Here is a 17983-nt window from a genome sequence, read left to right as displayed (position 1 = left end):
ATCCTGTTACCCTTGTGAAAATGCAAATTTCGGGGCTAAAGCAACATATTTGTGGGGAAACTAACATTTTAATTGTTTTCCTTCCACATTGCTTTAATTTCTCTAAAGACCCTAAAGGGTTAATGCACTTCTTGAGTGTGGTTTTGAGCACTTTGAGAGATGTAGCATTTAAAATGGTGCCACTTTTGGGTAATTTCTGTCATATAGACCCCTCAAAGTTACTTCAAATGTGATGTGGTCCCCCCAAAAATTCTGTAAATTAGACATGTGGGAAATGTTATTTTAAAACTAGTTTATATCACAAAGAATATCTGGCTTAACCCCTTTCTGACATGTGACGTACCATTCCGTCGAGGTGGGGTGGGCCCGTATGCCCACCGACGGGATAGTACGTCATAGCGATCGGCCGTGTTCTCGGGGGGAGCGCGGCCGATCGCGGCCGGGCATCAGCTATTGCAGCTGACATCCGGCACTATGTGCCAGGAGCGGTCACGGACCGCCCCCGGCACATTAACCCCCTGCACACTGCGATCAAACATGATCGCAGTGTTCCGGCGGTATAGGGAAGCATCGCGCAGGGAGGGGGCTCCCTGCGTGCTTCCCTGAAACCCCCCCGAAGCAACGCGATGTGATCGCGTTGCTCCGAGGGTCTCTTACCTCCTCCTCCCTGCAGCAGGCCCGGATCCAAAATGGCCACAGGGGGCCTTCCGGGTCCTGCAGAGGGAGGTGGCTTACCAGCGCCTGCTCAGAGCAAGCGCTGGTAAGCCTGCAGGAGTGCATGTCAGATCGCTGATCTGACACAGTGCACAGCAAAGTGTCAGATCAGCGATCTCACACTATAACATGATGCCCCCCCACGGGGCAATGTTATAGTGTAAAAAAAAAATAAAAAAATTCACATGTGTAAAAAAAAATTCCTAAAAAAAAATATATTGTTCCTATAAATACATTTCTTTATCTAAATTAAAAAAAAACAATGAAAGTACACATATTTAGTATCGCCGTGTCCGTAACAACCCAACCTATAAAACTGTCCCATTAGTTAACCCCTTCAGTGAACACCGTAAAAAAAAAGAGGCAAAAAACAACGCTTTATTATCATACCGCCAAACAAAAAGTGGAATAACACGCGATCAAAAAGACGGATATAAATAATCATGGTACCGCTGAAAACGCCATCTTGTCCCGCAAAGAACGAGCCGCCATACAGCATCATCAGCAAAAAAATAAAAAAGTTATAGTCCTCAGAATAAAGCGATGCAAAAATAATTATTTTTTCTATAAAATAGTTTTTATCGTATAAAAGCGGCAAAACCTAAAACAATGATATAAATGAGGTATCGCTGTAATCGTACTGACCCGAAGAATAAAACTGCTTTATCCATTTTACCAAACGCAGAACGGTATAAACACCTCCCCCAAAAGAATTTCATGAATAGCTGGTTTTTGGTCATTCTGCCTCACAAAAATCGGAATCCAAAGCGATCAAAAAATGTCACGTGCCAGAAAATGTTACCAATACCAACATCAACTCGTCCCACAAAAAACAAGAAAAAAACAAGACTTCACATGACTCTGTGGACCAAAATATGGAAAAATTATAGCTCTCAAAATATGGTAACGCAAAAAATATTTTTTGCAATAAAAAGCGTCTTTCAGTGTGTGACGGCTGCGAATCATAAAAATCCACTAAAAAAACCCGCTATAAAAGTAAATCAAACCCCCCTTCATCACCCCCTTAGTTAGGGAAAAATTAAAAAATTAAAAAAATGTATGTATTTCCATTTTAACGTTAGGGTTAGGGCTAGGATTAGGGTTGGGGCTAGGGTTAAGACTACAGTTAGGGTTGGGGCTAAAGTTAGGGTTAGGGTTTGGATTACATTTACGGTTGGGAATAGGGTTGGGATTAGGGTTAGGGGTGTGTCAGGGTTAGGGGTGTGGTTAGGGTTACCGTTGGGATTAGGATTAGGGATGTGTTTGTATTAGGATTTCAGTTATAATTGGGGGGTTTCCACTGTTTATGCACATCAGGGGCTCTCCAAACGCGACATGGCGTCCGATCTCAATTCCAGCCAATTCTGCGTTGAAAAAGTAAAACAGTGCTCCTTCCCTTCCGAGCTCTCCCGTGCGCCCAAACAGTGGTTTACCCCCACATATGGGGTATCAGCGTACTCAGGACAAATTGTACAACAACTTTTGGGGTCCAATTTCTTCTCTTACCCTTGGGAAAATAAAAAATTGGGGGCGAAAAGATAATTTTTGTGAAAAAATATGATTTTTTATTTTTACGGCTCTGCATTATAAACTTCTGTGAATCACTTAATGGGTCAAAGTGCTCACCGCACATCTAGATAAGTTCCTTAGGGGGTCTACTTTCCAAAATGGTGTCACTTGTGGGGGGTTTCAATGTTTAGGCACATCAGGGGCTCTCCAAACGCAACATGGCGTCCCATCTCAATTCCAGTCAATTTTGCATTGAAGAGTCAAATGGCACTCTTTCGCTTCCGAGCTCTGCCATGCGCCCAAACAGTGGTTTACCCCCACATATGGGGTATCGGCGTACTCAGGACAAATTGTACAACAACTTTTGGGGTCCATTTTCTCCTGTTATTCTTGGTAAAAATAAAGCAAATTGGAGCTGAAGTAAATTTTTTGTGAAAAAAAGTTAAATGTTCATTTTTATTTAAATATTCCAAAAATTCCTGTGAAACACCTGAAGGGTTAATAAACTTCTTGAATGTGGTTTTGAGCACCTTGAGGAGTGCAGTTTTTAGAATGGTGTCACACTTGGTTATTTCCATCATAGAGACCCTCAAAATGACTTCAAATGAGATGTGGTCCCTAAAAAACAAATGGTGTTGTAAAAATGAGAAATTGCTGGTCAACTTTTAACCCTTATAACTCCCTAACAAAAAAAAATTTTGGTTCCAAAATTGTGATGATGTAAAGTAGACATGTGGGAAATGTTACTTATTAAGTATTTTGTGTGACATATCTCTGTGATTTAATTGCATAAAAATTCAAAGTTGGAAAATTGCGAAATTTTCGCCAAATCTCCGTTTTTTTTCCACAAATAAGTGCAGGTAATATCAAAGAAATTTTACCACTAACATAAAGTACAATATGTCACGAGAAAACAGTGTCAGAATCACCGGCATCCGTTGAAGCGTTCCAGAGATATAACCTCATAAAGGGACAGTGGTCAGAATTGTAAAAGTTGGCCTGGTCATTAACGTGCAAACCACCCTTGGGGGTAACTGGGTTAAGGGCACAAAAATTCAAAGTTTGAAAATTGCCAAATTTTGTCAATTTCCTTTATTTTCATAAATAAGCGTAAGTCATATCGGCCAAAATTTACCACTAAGATGAAGTACAAAATGTCTCGAAAAAACAGCCTTAGAATGGGATCTGTTGAAGGGTTCGAGAGTTATTACCTCATAAAGTGGACACTGGTCAGGGAGGTGAAAACAAGCCTTGGGTGGAGTGTAACTGTCTTTTTAATCTATATTTCATAACTCAATAGTAGACATGAAAATAAGAAAATTTGTAATATATCTTATCGGAGAGATCTGCTTCTTTCTTCTCCTGGACTCTGAATTCTCAATTCTCAGGTAAAATCTGTATTGAGTGAAGGCCGACTTTCCCATTACTGAGATAGGCGATGGCGGCTACTACTGATAAGGTCCTATGTAGAGGGAAGGCGGGAGGTGCTAGAGGCCTAGTTACCCGCTTGCCCCAATTCTCCGATCTACATAGGACCTTATCAGTAGCAGCTGCCATCTCCTATGTCAATAATGGAGCATTCTGTCTTCACTGAATACAGATGTTAGGCTATGTGCCCACGTTGCTTGTTTTTATGCGTTTCTGCCGCGTTTTTTTGCAGCGAAAACGCTTAAAAATTATTAAAAACCGCATTCCCATGCAATCCTATGGGATTCCGCAGTTGCTGTGCCCATGCTGCGGATTTCCCCTCTGTGGAATCGCATAGCGGTAAAATCCGCAGCATGTTCATTATTTCTGCGGAATCGCGGCGATTCCGCAGCCTTAGGATTGAAACGCTCACTTTATGCATGTGGCTATGCCCACCATGCGTAAAGTGAGCGCTTCATGTGCGGATGGTACCCGAGTCTGGAGGAGAGGAGACTCTCCTTCAGGCCCTGGGATCCATATTTATGTAAAAAAAAAATAATTAAAATAAAAAGTAAGGATATACTTACCTGATGACCCCCGGAGTCCTCCCGCCTCTCAGCGGTGCACACGGCGGCTTCCGTTCCCAGGGATGCATTGTGCAAATCACCTGAGATGACGTTGGCTTACGTGACCGTGACGTCACAAAGGTCCTTCGCGAAAAGCATCCCTGGGAACGGAACTTACCGGGAGCGCCGCTGAGGAGATCGGAGGCCGTCGGAAGGTGAGAATAACCATGCCTTTTACCCGCGGCAGGGACTTTTCCGCAGCATTTCTGCAACGTGGGCACATAGCCTAAAGTTGAACTGAGAATTTTGAGAGTGATCAGGAGGAGAAAGAAGCAGATCTCTCTGATGAGATATATTACAAAGTTGATTATTTGTGAAATACTGATTTATGAAACAAAAATTAAAGCAACGGTTACGCCTTAATTCTCTTTATGCTTTTCTGCAATTTGATGAAACTCATGAAGTCCTTTTTTTTCCCGCCAAGGTGAGTTAACAGGAGAAGAATGCAAGAAGCAGATTGTGAACAGTCTGTGTTCCAGCAGGTACGTGCACTGTTCATTATTTAGTGAGTCATTGGAATTTACTGGGTTTTCCGCTTTCAGACTTCTGCTCTCCCTTAATCCCCCATGTCAATTTTACAATACACTTCCATTTGTGTGTATTCTTCTCGGTCTTCTGGAGAGTGACCACATGACAGCACTCTCCTGTTGTGATCTGGCTGTGATTACATCATGGCAACTGGACACATGGATCTAAGGCTCTTTCATCCCTGCCCTGTGAATAGGATGTCATTAGTGACATCCTGCGTCAGGGTGCGCATATAGTGCTGGCTTCTCTGGTGTATGCATCCTGACGGGCATATAGTGCTACAGTATGTCTACATCACATGCACAGACCAAGCAGCAGCTGGCTTCTCCCATGCATGCAGCCTGACGGGCATATAGTGATATGTCTAAATCACATATCCAAGAAGTATCTTTTTCTATGAAGATGGGAGGCTCTGGACCGGACCGCGACGCCCATCGGATCGGACCGCCCGCCCGCCCAGGTGAGTATAATCTAACCTCTTTTTCTTATCTTTTAGGATACATCGGGGGCTTATCTACAGCATTACAGAATGCTGTAGATAAGCCCCTGATGCCCGTGGGCTTAGCTCACCTTCGATTTTGGGGGTGACAGGTTCCCTTTAAAGCTGCAATGCTCCTCTGGGAAATATGTAAATTGTCTCTTCAGAGAGGAAGAGAACTAGAACTCTAGTGCCACCTATTGGAAGTAGCGATCCTAAAACACTGTTAGGATTGCTACTTCCAATAGGTGGCACTAGAGTTCTAGTTCTCTTCCTCTCTGAAGAGACAATTTGTCTACATCACATGCACAGACCAAGCAGCAGCTGACTTCTCCTGGGATAGTTGTGACCTACTTGACCATTGAGGATGTATGAACTTACAGCTATTCTTAATGTTCCACATTTCTGACTTTGAACTTTTTTTTTTTTTTTTAAGGTGGGATCCAAAATGTGTTATTTTTCTTACATCAATGTTTAGGTAAGATTACAGATAAACTTTGTGAAATGTATCTCCCTTACTATGTGTTACGGTAGCAAGACATAAGCAGGCCATACACATGAAGTAGCTGTCTGACAAACGTTGGTCTTTCAGGCAGCTGTCTCTCCAGACTCCCCCAAACACATGAGAACATTCATGTTTTTTTAAAGGGGGGTGTGGGGAGAGCACTCTGACAGATTGTTTGGCGGAAACATATCCCCCTGAAAATACAAGGATAGGGAATTGAAATTGCAGTTGTCTGATCCTACTTACTCCTGACGTCGTCTTTCAGGAGACAGTGAGTAGGCTCCCCATACATATCAGATTGGCAAATTCAGACAACCTTTATGTAATGTGTATGGGAGCCTATAATACTGCCAAGTTTTCTTGCTTCTATACTGCCCTGAATAATCTATGAACTTTTAGTTTAAAGGGACAAGCTGCCTGAAAGCCCCATAAAAATTCTGGATGCTTACATGAGTTGTCCAGGTTTGGAGTTCAAGTCTGCAGCTACTGTATGTGATTGCAGACTTGTTAATCCTCACAGTGTGCACTTGCTGACGCCGCGAGCAGTCGTTCATGTGACCAGAAGTATTCTATTTGCATACTTCCGGTCACATTCCATCTAGACTTCTGACCTCCCTAAATTCACTTGTATTGAGCGAGACTGCACAACTCTAGTTGGCACGTGACCGCATGCCTGCAAATTGCATACAAGCCTGGACAACCCCTTCATCAAGCACACTGGCAGACATGACTTGTTCAGATCAAGGCTTGCAGCGTTCCATCTGCTACAGTAAAAGCAGCCTGGCAGCAGTCACACCACTTCATAATCTGCGCTTATAGTTTTCTTCAGTAGATTTTTCTTAACATCAGTTGGTGGAGAACCACCTACAACACAGCGACTGATACGTGTTTGTACAGTACTGTAGAATTTATTCATACAATAGCAAAACAAGAGTTCGTAAAAAAAAAAAGGACAAATAACACCAGTCCTTCAGGTTTTTGACCTTTTATAAACAAATACTTTTATGTCCTAAAAAAAGAGAAGTATTCCAAACGTGATGCCCTTATTGGCAAACCAGAAAAATGATAATCTTTCAGAGCATAGAGACTGCTTCATCAGGCAAGTTTACAAAGGAAAGACTCGGAGAAGAGCACAGCATTCCATATTAGACCAAGGCGTTTGTGCTGGGGGCATGGGATGATGTCTCCGAAACATAAGCCAAAGTAGGAAAACTGAGGCTTTGTTACAAATGGTGAGGGGGTTGGGGGCGATACTTTTGTCTTTTTTGGGGAATAAAAGTTTTTACATAGATTTTCTGGCTCACACGGTCCCACAATATAAGTTTTATTGTACATCTTAATATATTCTAAAAAACTTTTATCAGTAACACTGTGCATACATAACAGAATACATCAGATTACATATTATCAGTGACTTTACGAATATGTGCTGTTTCAGAGATGTTTTCCTAAGTACAGAAGAACTTCAGTTTGTTGTGGAGAAAGTCCTAAGACTGTTGTCTAAGGTAGACCTCCAAGAAATGCCTCCGCTGGTGTACCAGTTACTGCTGCTTTCTACAAAGGTAAGTTCTGGCTGCGTGTAAGCCGTTATGGTGAAATGTGTAGCTGGGACGCACAGATTCATGTATGTATCAGGCACTGCTTGTATGATCTGTATGACCGCTGCGAGGGTTCAGAGAAAAGCCGCTAGCCACCCTGGAGGCTAGTCAGACAGGCGGGTCTCTGGAGGCTTCTCCCCTGCCCTGGAGTGACATAGGTCAGACCAGCTATTAAAGTATGGTTTTCTCTACGTCCCTGACTAAGATCATGCAGTCAGCGCCGGACACATGCTGTCCATGGATTGGGAATATTGTATCAGCTGTCAGGTTCCCATTAGTGGCCTGCTATCAGTAAAGGGAGTGCAGATTTATACACTCATGTCTTCCTTGGCTTTGTTGGCTCCACTCTCCTGAGTTTTGACCTGATTGTGCGGTATGGTCATGAATTGTCTGTCCTATATATCTCTTGGAACCTTTACTGGTGACTTCTAAGGCTATGTGCATACGCTGTGGATTTTGCTGCGGATCCGCAACGGTTTTGACGCTGCGGATTCGCAGCTGTTTTCCATGCGTTTACAGTACCATGTAAACCTATGGAAAACAAAATCCGCAGTGCACATGCGGGCAAAAACGCATGGAAATGCTGCATTGTTTATTCCGCAGCATGTCAATTCTTTGTGCGGATTCCACAGCAGTTTACACCTGCTCCATAATAGGAATTCACAGGTGTAAAACCGCAGGTGGAATCCGCACAAAATCCGGGGTAATTCCGCAGGTAATCCGCAGTGCGGTTTACCTGCGGATGTACAAAAACAGGTGCAGAAAATCGGCAGAGATACAACCTATGTGTGCACATACCCTAAGGCATGAATTGCTGGTTGTGTCATGTGATGGATACAAGTGAGGGAATGGTAGTGTGACATTCATGAACTGTGTGGTGATTCTCTAAGCAGATTTCACCCTTTGCATTGCACCTGCTGTAGATCCCATGACAAAATCTAATGTAGAACATGCAGCTATTGCCGTGGAGCTGCAGCAGGATTTGGAGCAAAATCCACAACAATTTTCTTAATCCCGTGTGGATGTACAATTACAGTACAGTTATGAGAGTTCTGTGTTGCGACAAACCTTCATCATTTTTTTCCAGTGTGAACTTGAGATCTTGAAAACGGTGAGGAATTGATTTAACAGTTTATTGGAAAATTGTATATCGTTTATGTACTTTACCAAGACTAACTTTTGTTTGCTAAAACCCCTTCAACTATCAGCAACAAGGATTTTTATGCTTTAATGTAAACTTAGACTATTCCGTACCGTGGCACTTACCGGTACTATTGTACTTAATGGACTGTGTTGTGGTTTGGGACAGGAGGTGTGTGACACCTTGTTTGTATGGGTTTTACTTTTGGAAAACTTTAATACAAAAAAAAAATGATTTTTTTTTTTTTTTACTTAAAGAACGATCCTTTGTTTAGAGTGATTTTATCAGATATTATTTGTGTTATTTCAGGGCAGTAAGAAGAATATTCTGGAAGGAGTTATCAAAGTATTCAATGATTTTGACCAGCAGGTGATGATGGAGGAGAAGAACGCTGAGTAAGCCAAACTAAACACTTAAACGAGTTTTCCCATAAACAAAGTTCATTTTAACCAATAGATCTTGAAATAATAATCATTTCCACAATTGGATGTGTTTTAAATAAAATGTTCCTGTGCTGAGATAATCTTATAAATGTGTCCCTGCTGTGTACTGTGTAATGGCTGACCGTACAGGGACATGGTCTGGTCATATCACAGCTCCTGAGTGGGGGAGGACGCAAAAGAGTATACAGACAGGACAGCAGGGGATCGCAGGTGCTGGTTTCTGTAAGGAAAAAATATTTCCTTACCTGTTTTACCTCACAGAAAGAATCGGCTGTGATCCTGTGCCATAATGTTGGTAAACTTTTTTGCTTCCTCCCCTGCCCAGGAGCTGTGATATGATCAGACCATGTCCCTGTACGGTCAGACACAGACATTACACAGTACACAGCAGGGACACATTTATAAGATTATCTCAGCACAGGAAGATTTTTTTTTTTTTAAACAAATCTAATTGTGGAAATTATTTTTATCCTAAAATCTATTTAATAAAATGTACTTTGTATGTGGGACAACCCCCTTAAGCGACTTGTGTTGATATTAAAGGAAATGTATAATCAGAAAATAATGTATTAATATTTGGAAACAGTAAGAAAAACACCAGCGCCTTCACTGTGGAAGTTGGGAAAGAAGAGTAGGAAAGCAATAAGCTGCAGACAAACCTTGGATTCTGTGTGATAAACCCAAACAAACAAGGCAGAAAAAGATACAACTATTGGTCCGTTTCGCTATTTGCTATGCAAGTGACTGATTAGTATGAAAAATACTATATGCCGACCTTGTGGGTTTTGGTTGCAGGTGATGATCAGCAGACAATGTGTAACAAAGGTGCAGATGAATTAAAATTCCCGGAATGAGTCTTATACCGTGTGGTTGCACTTTTGGAATAACAGTGAAGGATGTCCGTGCTGCAGCTAGAGGGGTCCGGCTTGCAGGTGGAACCAAGGGTGGTTGTAGATCAATGAGTCTTTGTGCGGGATGGAGACTGCACATGTAGAGCCAGGAGCGCTCCAGCCGGTAGCGTCCCTGGATACCAGGCAGAAAAAGATGGCCGACAGTGCTGGAGACGGAATGTGACATCACAGTTGTACGGAGTCTCTCCAGAAGGACCAAAAAGCTGTCTGTGTTTCAGTCAATATGCTTTTCCCCTTGTATATGTCATCTATTCACAAGATAATTGATAAATACATGATCCCTGAGGTCTGACTATTTGGACCCACTTGATCATGAGGACAGGGGTCTGTTTTTTATTTTTTTTCACTAATGCTTACCATTTTTTTTATTTGGAGGCCTAAATGAGGCAAGATAGTAACACTGTACATTGGCACGTAGTTCAGGGTATATTCACATGACGGTATTCATAGACACATGGGATGACACTCGCTGTGCTCGCCTGTTGATGTTTTTGGGAGATCGGCCCCTTGAAAGGGTCCGTCGCCCCAGTCTTCCTTTTGCGCAGAAAGGTTTATAAAAAAAAAAAAAAAATTAATTAAAAAGTATGGTCTGAATAGCAGACCCCGTGTGTCTCCTACGGACACTAAGCATGAACTGGTTCTATCCGGAGCCAGTCTGTCTTTTCTATTAAACATTGTGTATGCGCTAGTCTCATCTTATTTGCTAACCATAATTAAGCATTCAACTTTTTGGGCTCTGTCATAAACATAAGGCACATTGTAGTAAACCTCTAAAGGCTCTTCATAAGCAACCATATCAAGTTTAACCCCTTAACAACTGCCGATACGCCTTTTAACGGTGGCTGTTAAGGGTACTTATTCCTCAGTACCGCTTTTTAACGGCGCTGAGAAATAAGGTTATAGCGCCCCCCAGCGTCGGAAAATCTCCAGGGTTTCAGCTACCGGGGGTAGCTGAGACCCCAGAGAACATGATTTCGGTCGCTTTTTACCGTCCCCAGTCTTGTGATCACCGTTGTTCACCGAATAACGGTGACTGCAAAAAAAAAAAAAAGTCACATTTCCAGTTCACCATCCTGACAGCACCATTGGAGGACGTCCTTCTTAGCCTCAGTGGGACAGGAACAACAAGCGGTTAAAAGGACCCTCCCCACTACACCCACCAGTGTTTTTCCTGTCCCACTGTGGATAGGAACGGCAAGCTTTTCCTCCGACGGTGCTGTGCAGATGGTGGGGATCGGGGGGCCCAGCCTTTCCCTTCCCTGCCGCATGATATCTGCGGCTGATACTTGCTATGGGGGGGTCCGTCAGCCTCCCCAGTGTAGCGCTGCTCCTGGGGCCGGGTCCGTCTCCTCCTCTCTGGGGGCTCTCGGTCCGGGCGCTTCTGCCGGGGAGTGAGTGCGGCGGCCGCTTTCAGCGGCGGTCGGTTCCAGCGTGCGGCCGCAATGTCCCCCATCAGCTTTGCAGGTGGCTTCCGGGTCCAGCGGCCGCGTCACTTCTGGCCGCGACGGCCGCGTCACTTCCGGTCGCGGCAGCGATGGGGGAGAATGGCGCCAGCAGCAGCGCCGGCCTCAAGGTAAAGCAGCACGGTAAACCGCAGCGGCGGTAAGGAGGGCAGGATCAACCAGGTAAAACCTATATAAACGCCTTATGGGGGTCTTATGCCGCCGGCCATCCTGACAAAGGAGTACGCGGCTATATGGTAATTTGTCCTCATTATGGAGGAAACTGCCAGACCTGAGGGGACTGACCAGCTTCAGGGGCACGTGAGTAGGCTATACTAAGCCGTACCACAATGCTCACCCCTCCCCCTACGTCCCTATCTACAAGGTGTACTATGTATTTCTATCTATCTTAGGCAGAGCCTCCTATCCCTACATCCGAAAAGAAGAAATCGGGGAAACATAAATGCCCAATATGTGCTGCTAAATTTCCGGAAAATTGGCGGAAGCCACTATGCAGGTCGTGCACATCTAAAATTGTGGGTGATGAACAGACGGCATTATTAACCAGTAAGAGGACAATGATTCGTCAAGAGGTTCAGGCATCCATCTCAAGCTTGAATCTTCCCTAGACAAGTCAGTCAGAACCGCAGACATCACGGAAAAGGCCAAGAGAGTCTAGTCCCTCTAACGAAGGAGAGATTTCGGAGGATTCAGACCAGGAGGAAAGAGACGGATCATTGGGCAGAGGGAAGAGATATCTCTTCTCGGCGGCAGATATAGATGAGCTTCTTTATGCAGTTCGTAACACCATGCAGTTACAGGACACGCCAGAGGAGACCTCGATCCAGGATGAAATGTTTGGCGGATTACATGCCCAGGTCACAAAGGTTTTTCCAGTCAACAACCACATCCGTTCCATGATTCTGGAAGAATGGCAGGAAGCGGAGAAGAGACTAGTAGTGCCCAGAGATTTCAGACTCCGTTTGCCTTATAATCCAGAGGACATTAAAGTGTGGGATGAAGTTCCCAAGATTGATGTTCCGTTGGCAAAAGTGGCTAAGAAGACCTCAATTCCATTCGAGGACTCCTCCGCTTTAAAGGATCCTATGGATCGCAAAGCAGATGGACTGCTCAGGAGAACTTGGGAGTCCTCCGCAGCAATAATATGGGCCAATATAGCCGCAACATCGGTAGCCCGGTCAGTGCATCTATGGATAGATGTTTTGGAGGAACATCTCAAAGCTAAGACTTCCAGAGATGTTATTCTCAAATCTCTTCCATTACTTAAACTCGCAACAGGCTTTATGACGAACGCTTCAGCAGAGTCTGTACGCTTCGCTGCCAGAAGCAAGTCCTTATCCAACGCGGCCAGAAGAGCCATCTGGCTAAAGACCTGGTCGGGGGATATCCAATCAAAAAATAAATTGTGCGGAATCCCATTCTCAGGGAATAAAGTATTTGGGCCCATTCTAGATGACATCCTAGAAAAAGCCTCAGATAAAAAGAAGGGGTTCCCTGAGGAAAATACAAAAAAGTACCAGCCCTTTCGTAGACCCCGACCTAGTCAGAAGACAGACTACAGGGGGAAAGGGAAGACTGGGAGGTGGTCTTATCCCAAGGGTGGAAAGGGTAGAGACTCCATCTTCCCAAGTGCAGGTACAGGAAAGCCGAATAAATGACATCAAGGTGGGTGGTCGGTTACAAACATTTCTAGGGGGTTGGCAGAAAGTATCCCAAAATCCTTGGATTCAGCAGGTAATTGCTCAGATAGAGTTCTCCAGCAGTCCCCCAGAAAGATTTGTGGTAACCCGACCCTGTCCGCTCTCAGACTCCTCTATGTGGACAAACATCCAGGAGTTGATAGAGTTAGACACAATAGTCCCAGTACCCATCTCAGAAAGAGGCAAAGGCCATTACTCCCATTTGTTTTCAATAAAAAAAACGTCGGGGGACTCCCGAACGATCATAAATTTAAAACCCCTAAACAGGTGGGTCCGGTACAAAAGATTCAGGATAGAATCTATAAAGTCCACAACGCCTCTCATAGACAAGGACATGGTGATGTGCACCTTAGATCTAAGCAATGCATACTACCATGTCCCAATACACATGGCCTACCAAAAATTTCTGAGATTTGCCCTAATGAACAAGGGAATATTGTATCACTTCCAGTTCAAATGTCTCCCCTTCGGGCTTGCTTCGGCGCCCAGAATATTCACCAAACTGATGTCAGAAGTTGTGGCCTATCTAAGAAACGAGAATGTGACCATAGTGCCATATCTGGACAACTTTCTGATAATGGCGAGATCAGAGAAACTTCTCAGAATAGACTGCAGCTTCACACTTTCCATCCTACAGGATCTGGGGTGGATTGTGAATTAGAAAAAATCTTGCCCGGTCCCTGATTCCAAAATGAAATTTTTGGGGGTCATATTAGACTCCAATGTCAGAACATCTTTTTTACCAGAAGACAGACAGGAGGCCTTAATCAGGCACATACATCAATTCAGGAGAAGTACCCCCTCCATAAGAGAAGCAATGAGGATTCTGGGCTTTATGACGGCATGCATACCCTGGGTGAAATGGAGCCAATTCCACTCGCGGGGATTACAGAGAGAGATTTTGAAATCTTGGAACAGGAAACAGAGTTCCCTAGACAAGAAGATGATTGTGTCTCCATGAGTAAAGAGATCCCTAACCTGGTGGACCACACCGAAAAACCTAAAAGAGGGAGTTCCATGGATCCTCGATCCCTGTGTTACCGTTACCACAGACGCCAGTCAATTCGGATGGGGCGGTCATATAGAAAGGACATACTACCAAGGAGAATGGACTCCCCAGATTGCCGCAAGGTCATCAAACTTCAGGGAGCTATATGCGATCTGGAAGGTGTGATACCAGGCCCAGTCACAGATCAGGGGCAGACACGTAAGGATACTGTCCGACAATGTCACAGCAGTGGCATTTCTAAGACACCAAGGAGGTCCGAAACCTCCACCGCTGCAACACCTAGCAGACCAGATTTTCAGATGGGCAGAAAAATCTGTCAAATCCATCTCGGCAGTTCACCTGGAAGGCGCCAAGAATCAAGTAGCAGACTTCTTAAGCAGAACGTCTGTACATCCTGGAGAATGGGAACTGAACCCAGAAGTATTCAGCAGTCTGTGCCAGAAATGGGGATCACCTCAGGTGGATCTTTTTGCCACCAGGTCAAATACAAAGACCAGAGCATTTTTTCTCTCAATCCTCTAGACGGAGCCTCTGCAGTAGACGCCTTGTCTCAGTATTGGGGAGAAGGTCTCCTGTACGCATTCCCGCCTCTTCCTCTGATACCGAAGACACTCAGGAAGATACAAGACGAGAGAGCAACCGTAATCCTGGTGGTTCCTTTTTGGCCAAAAAGGTGCTGGTTCTCTCTACTATCCAGAATGTCAACAGAGAGACCAATCTTGTTACCAAACAGGCAGGACCTTCTACTACAGGGGCCGGTATTCCACAAAGACCCAGACTCTCTTCACCTGTCTGCTTGGATCTTGAACGGCAAACCCTAAGATCCAGAGGCCTGTCAGAAGAAGTCATTACTACACTCCAGGCAAGCAGAAAGCTTGTGACTTCAGCAATTTATAACAAAATCTGGAAGCGGTATTGTTCCTTTCTGGGAAAGGTTTCTGTGGATACTTCAAAACCTGACATTCCCAGAATTCTCGACTTCCTGCAACTCGGTTTTGAGAAGGGCCTCCGGCCTAGTACTTTAAAAGTACAAATTGCAGCGCTTAGTGTCTTTTTTGATACGTCACTAGCCTCCCATCCTTGGATAGCAAGATTTTCCAGGGCCACGCAAAGAATGAGACCACTTGTGAGAAAATCAACTCCTTGGGACCTAAACCTGGTCCTTAATACCCTGTGTAAAACCCCGTTCTTGTTATCAGAAGATATGGGCATAGCCAATCTCTCCTTTAAAACTGCCTTTCTGATTGCCATCACGTCAGCTAAAGGTACCGTCACACTAGGCGATATCGCCAGCGATCCGTGACGTTGCAGCGACCTGGATAGCGATATCGCTGTATTTGACACGCAGCAGCGATCTGGATCCCGCTGTGAAATTGCTGGTCGCTGCTAGAAGGTCTGCACTTTATTTGGTCGCTAGGTCGCTGTGTATCGCCGTGTTTGACAGCAAAAGCAAGGATACCAGCGATATTTTACACTGGTAACCAGGGTAAACATCGGGTTACTAAGCGCAGGGCCGCGCTTAGTAACCCGATGTTTACCCTGGTTACCAGCGTAAAAGTTAAAAAAACAAACAGCACATACTCACCAGCGCGTCCCCCAGCCTCTGCTTTCTGACACTGACTGAGCGCCGGCCCTAAACTGAAAGTGAAAGCACAGCGGTGACGTCACCGCTGTGCTGTTAGGGCCGGAGCTCAGTCAGTGTCAGGAAGCAGAGGCTGGGGGACGCGCTGGTGAGTATGTGCTGTTTGTTTTTTTAACTTTTACGCTGGTAACCAGGGTAAACATCGGGTTACTAAGCGCGGCCCTGCGCTTAGCAACCCGATGCTTACCCTGGTTACCCGGGGACCTCGGCATCGTTGGTCGCTGGAGAGCGGTCTGTGTGACAGCTCTCCAGCGACCAAACAGCGACGCTGCAGCGATCGGCATCGCTGTCGCTATCGCTGCAGCATCGCTTAATGTGACGGTACCTTAAGAGATTGCGGCCCCTAGAAACACAAAGGAAGGGGTCTACCATAACCTTGACGTTAGGGAGACTGTTCTAAAATACCTGGGGGCGACAGAAGGTTGGAGACGAGACACTAACTTGTTCATACAGTACGGGGGTCCAAATAGAGGTTGTAAGGCAGCAAAATCAACCATTGCTAGGTGGATCAAAACCATGATAAACCTAGCATATACAGACCAGGGGAACGATCCCCCGGATATTCTTAGAGCCCATTCAACCCTAGCTATCTCTACATCATGGGCAGAGAAGGGGGGAGCCTCAGCTGAGCAAATTTGTAGGGCAGTGACTTGGACCAGTCTTTCTACCTTTGCCAGACACTATAAATTAGATGTCTCATCAGATCAGTTAGCTTTTGGTAGAAAAGTATTGCAGGCAGTAGTCCCACCCTAGTTTACCATCCTTTGGTTTTCCTCCAATGGTGCTGTCAGGTGGTGAACTGGAAAACGGTAATTAGTCTTACCGGTAATTGTTTCCAAGAATCCATCCTGACAGCACTACTAGTTCCCTCCCACTGCAAGTTTGTACTATTAACTAATGTGATGTAACATTGGTATATACTGTTAATAAACTCTTTTTTTTTTTCCATTCTTTGCGGTTAGGGCTGGGGTTAGGGTTGTGTTGGGGTTATGCTCGCAAACAGTGGCTTTCCCCCACATAAGGGGTATTGGCGTTCTGTGGAGAAATTGCACAACAAATTTTGTGGTCCATTTTCTCCTGATTTCCCTGTGAAAATAAAAAAGTTTGGGTCTAAAGTAAATTTTTTTGGTGAAAAAGGTAAAATGTTAATTTTTTCCTTCCACATTGCTTTAGTTCTCTTGAAGCACCTGAAGAGTTAATAAACTTCTTGAACGTGGTTTTGCGCACCTTGAGGGGTGCTGTTTTTAGAATGGTGTCACTATTTTCTGTGATATTGATCCCCCAAACTCACTTCAAATGTGAGATGGTCCCTAAAAAATGGTTTTGTAAATTTTGTTGGAAAAATGAGAAATCGCTGGTTAACTTTTAACCCTTACAACTTCCTAACAAAAAAAAAAAATGTTTCCAAAATTGTGCTGATGTAAAGTAGACATGTGGGAAATGTTATTTATTAACTATTTTGTGTGATATGACTGATTTAAGGGCACAAAAATTAAAAGTTTGAAATATGCAACATTTTCAAAAATTTTTGCCAAATTTCCATTTTTTTCCCATAAATAAAAGTATATCGAAGAAATTTTACCGCTAACATGAAGTACAATGTGTCATGAAAAAACATTCTGGGAATCAGCGGGATCCGTTAAAGCATTCCAGAGCTATAACCTCATAAAGTGACAGTGGTCAGAATTGTAAAAATTGGCTTGGTCGTTAAGGACAAAATTGGCTCTGTCACTAAGGGGTTAATAAGATTAAAATGAGCTTTTTTCCTGAGTATAATATCTCATTCAGACGTGCTTTTTTTTTTTGCACATTTTGCGTTATCTGATCTTTAAACGGACAGGTAAACATACTTATAGACTATAATGGGTCCAAAAAAACGCAGACGTCTGGATGAAGCCTAATTACGACTAAAAGCAGTTATATTTTGAGAGGTGAAATTTTCTTTTTCGTCTTAACATAAGTAGAAAAAATATTGGTTTTGATATATTGGCCACCTGTTCTGAATTAATGGTTTCCTCTTGTACTTTTAGCTCTTTAGATCTGATAGATGCTGCTCTTCCAAAAGAACAACTTCGACAAGTTGAGGGTACCATTATCTTGCACATTGTCTTTGCTATTAAATTTGACCAGGATCTAGGCCGAGAGCTGGTGAAGGTATAAAGTTTATGTAATTATTTGGTCTGTCCCTTACTGATATGTAGCGCCTATGCCATGTGGCTGATTGTTTGCCTTTTAATGTAGGGGTGCAGCATGCTGCACATGAAAAGGACGCTTACAAGGATCATTGGATTGTGCTTTTTGCCATTACC

General features: G+C 43.9%; 1 protein-coding gene across 4 annotated transcripts in view; it reads left to right on the top strand.

The window, feature by feature from the left end:
* Nucleotides 1-17983, top strand: part of FANCI (FA complementation group I) — a 126420-nt gene that overhangs the window by 20935 nt on the left and 87502 nt on the right. For all 4 annotated transcript variants that reach the window (XM_077263478.1, XM_077263480.1, XM_077263479.1 and 1 more), the window contains exons 6-10: nt 4681-4738; nt 5699-5740; nt 7206-7329; nt 8816-8901; nt 17705-17828. In XM_077263478.1, coding sequence (XP_077119593.1) covers nt 4681-4738; nt 5699-5740; nt 7206-7329; nt 8816-8901; nt 17705-17828 — 434 coding nt within the window. The remainder of the gene's footprint in view (nt 1-4680; nt 4739-5698; nt 5741-7205; nt 7330-8815; nt 8902-17704; nt 17829-17983) is intronic.

The sequence above is a fragment of the Ranitomeya variabilis genome, chromosome 5 (assembly GCF_051348905.1).
Source record: "Ranitomeya variabilis isolate aRanVar5 chromosome 5, aRanVar5.hap1, whole genome shotgun sequence".
Taxonomy (NCBI): Eukaryota; Metazoa; Chordata; class Amphibia; order Anura; family Dendrobatidae; genus Ranitomeya; species Ranitomeya variabilis.
This window is presented reverse-complemented; position numbering and strand designations above follow the sequence as displayed.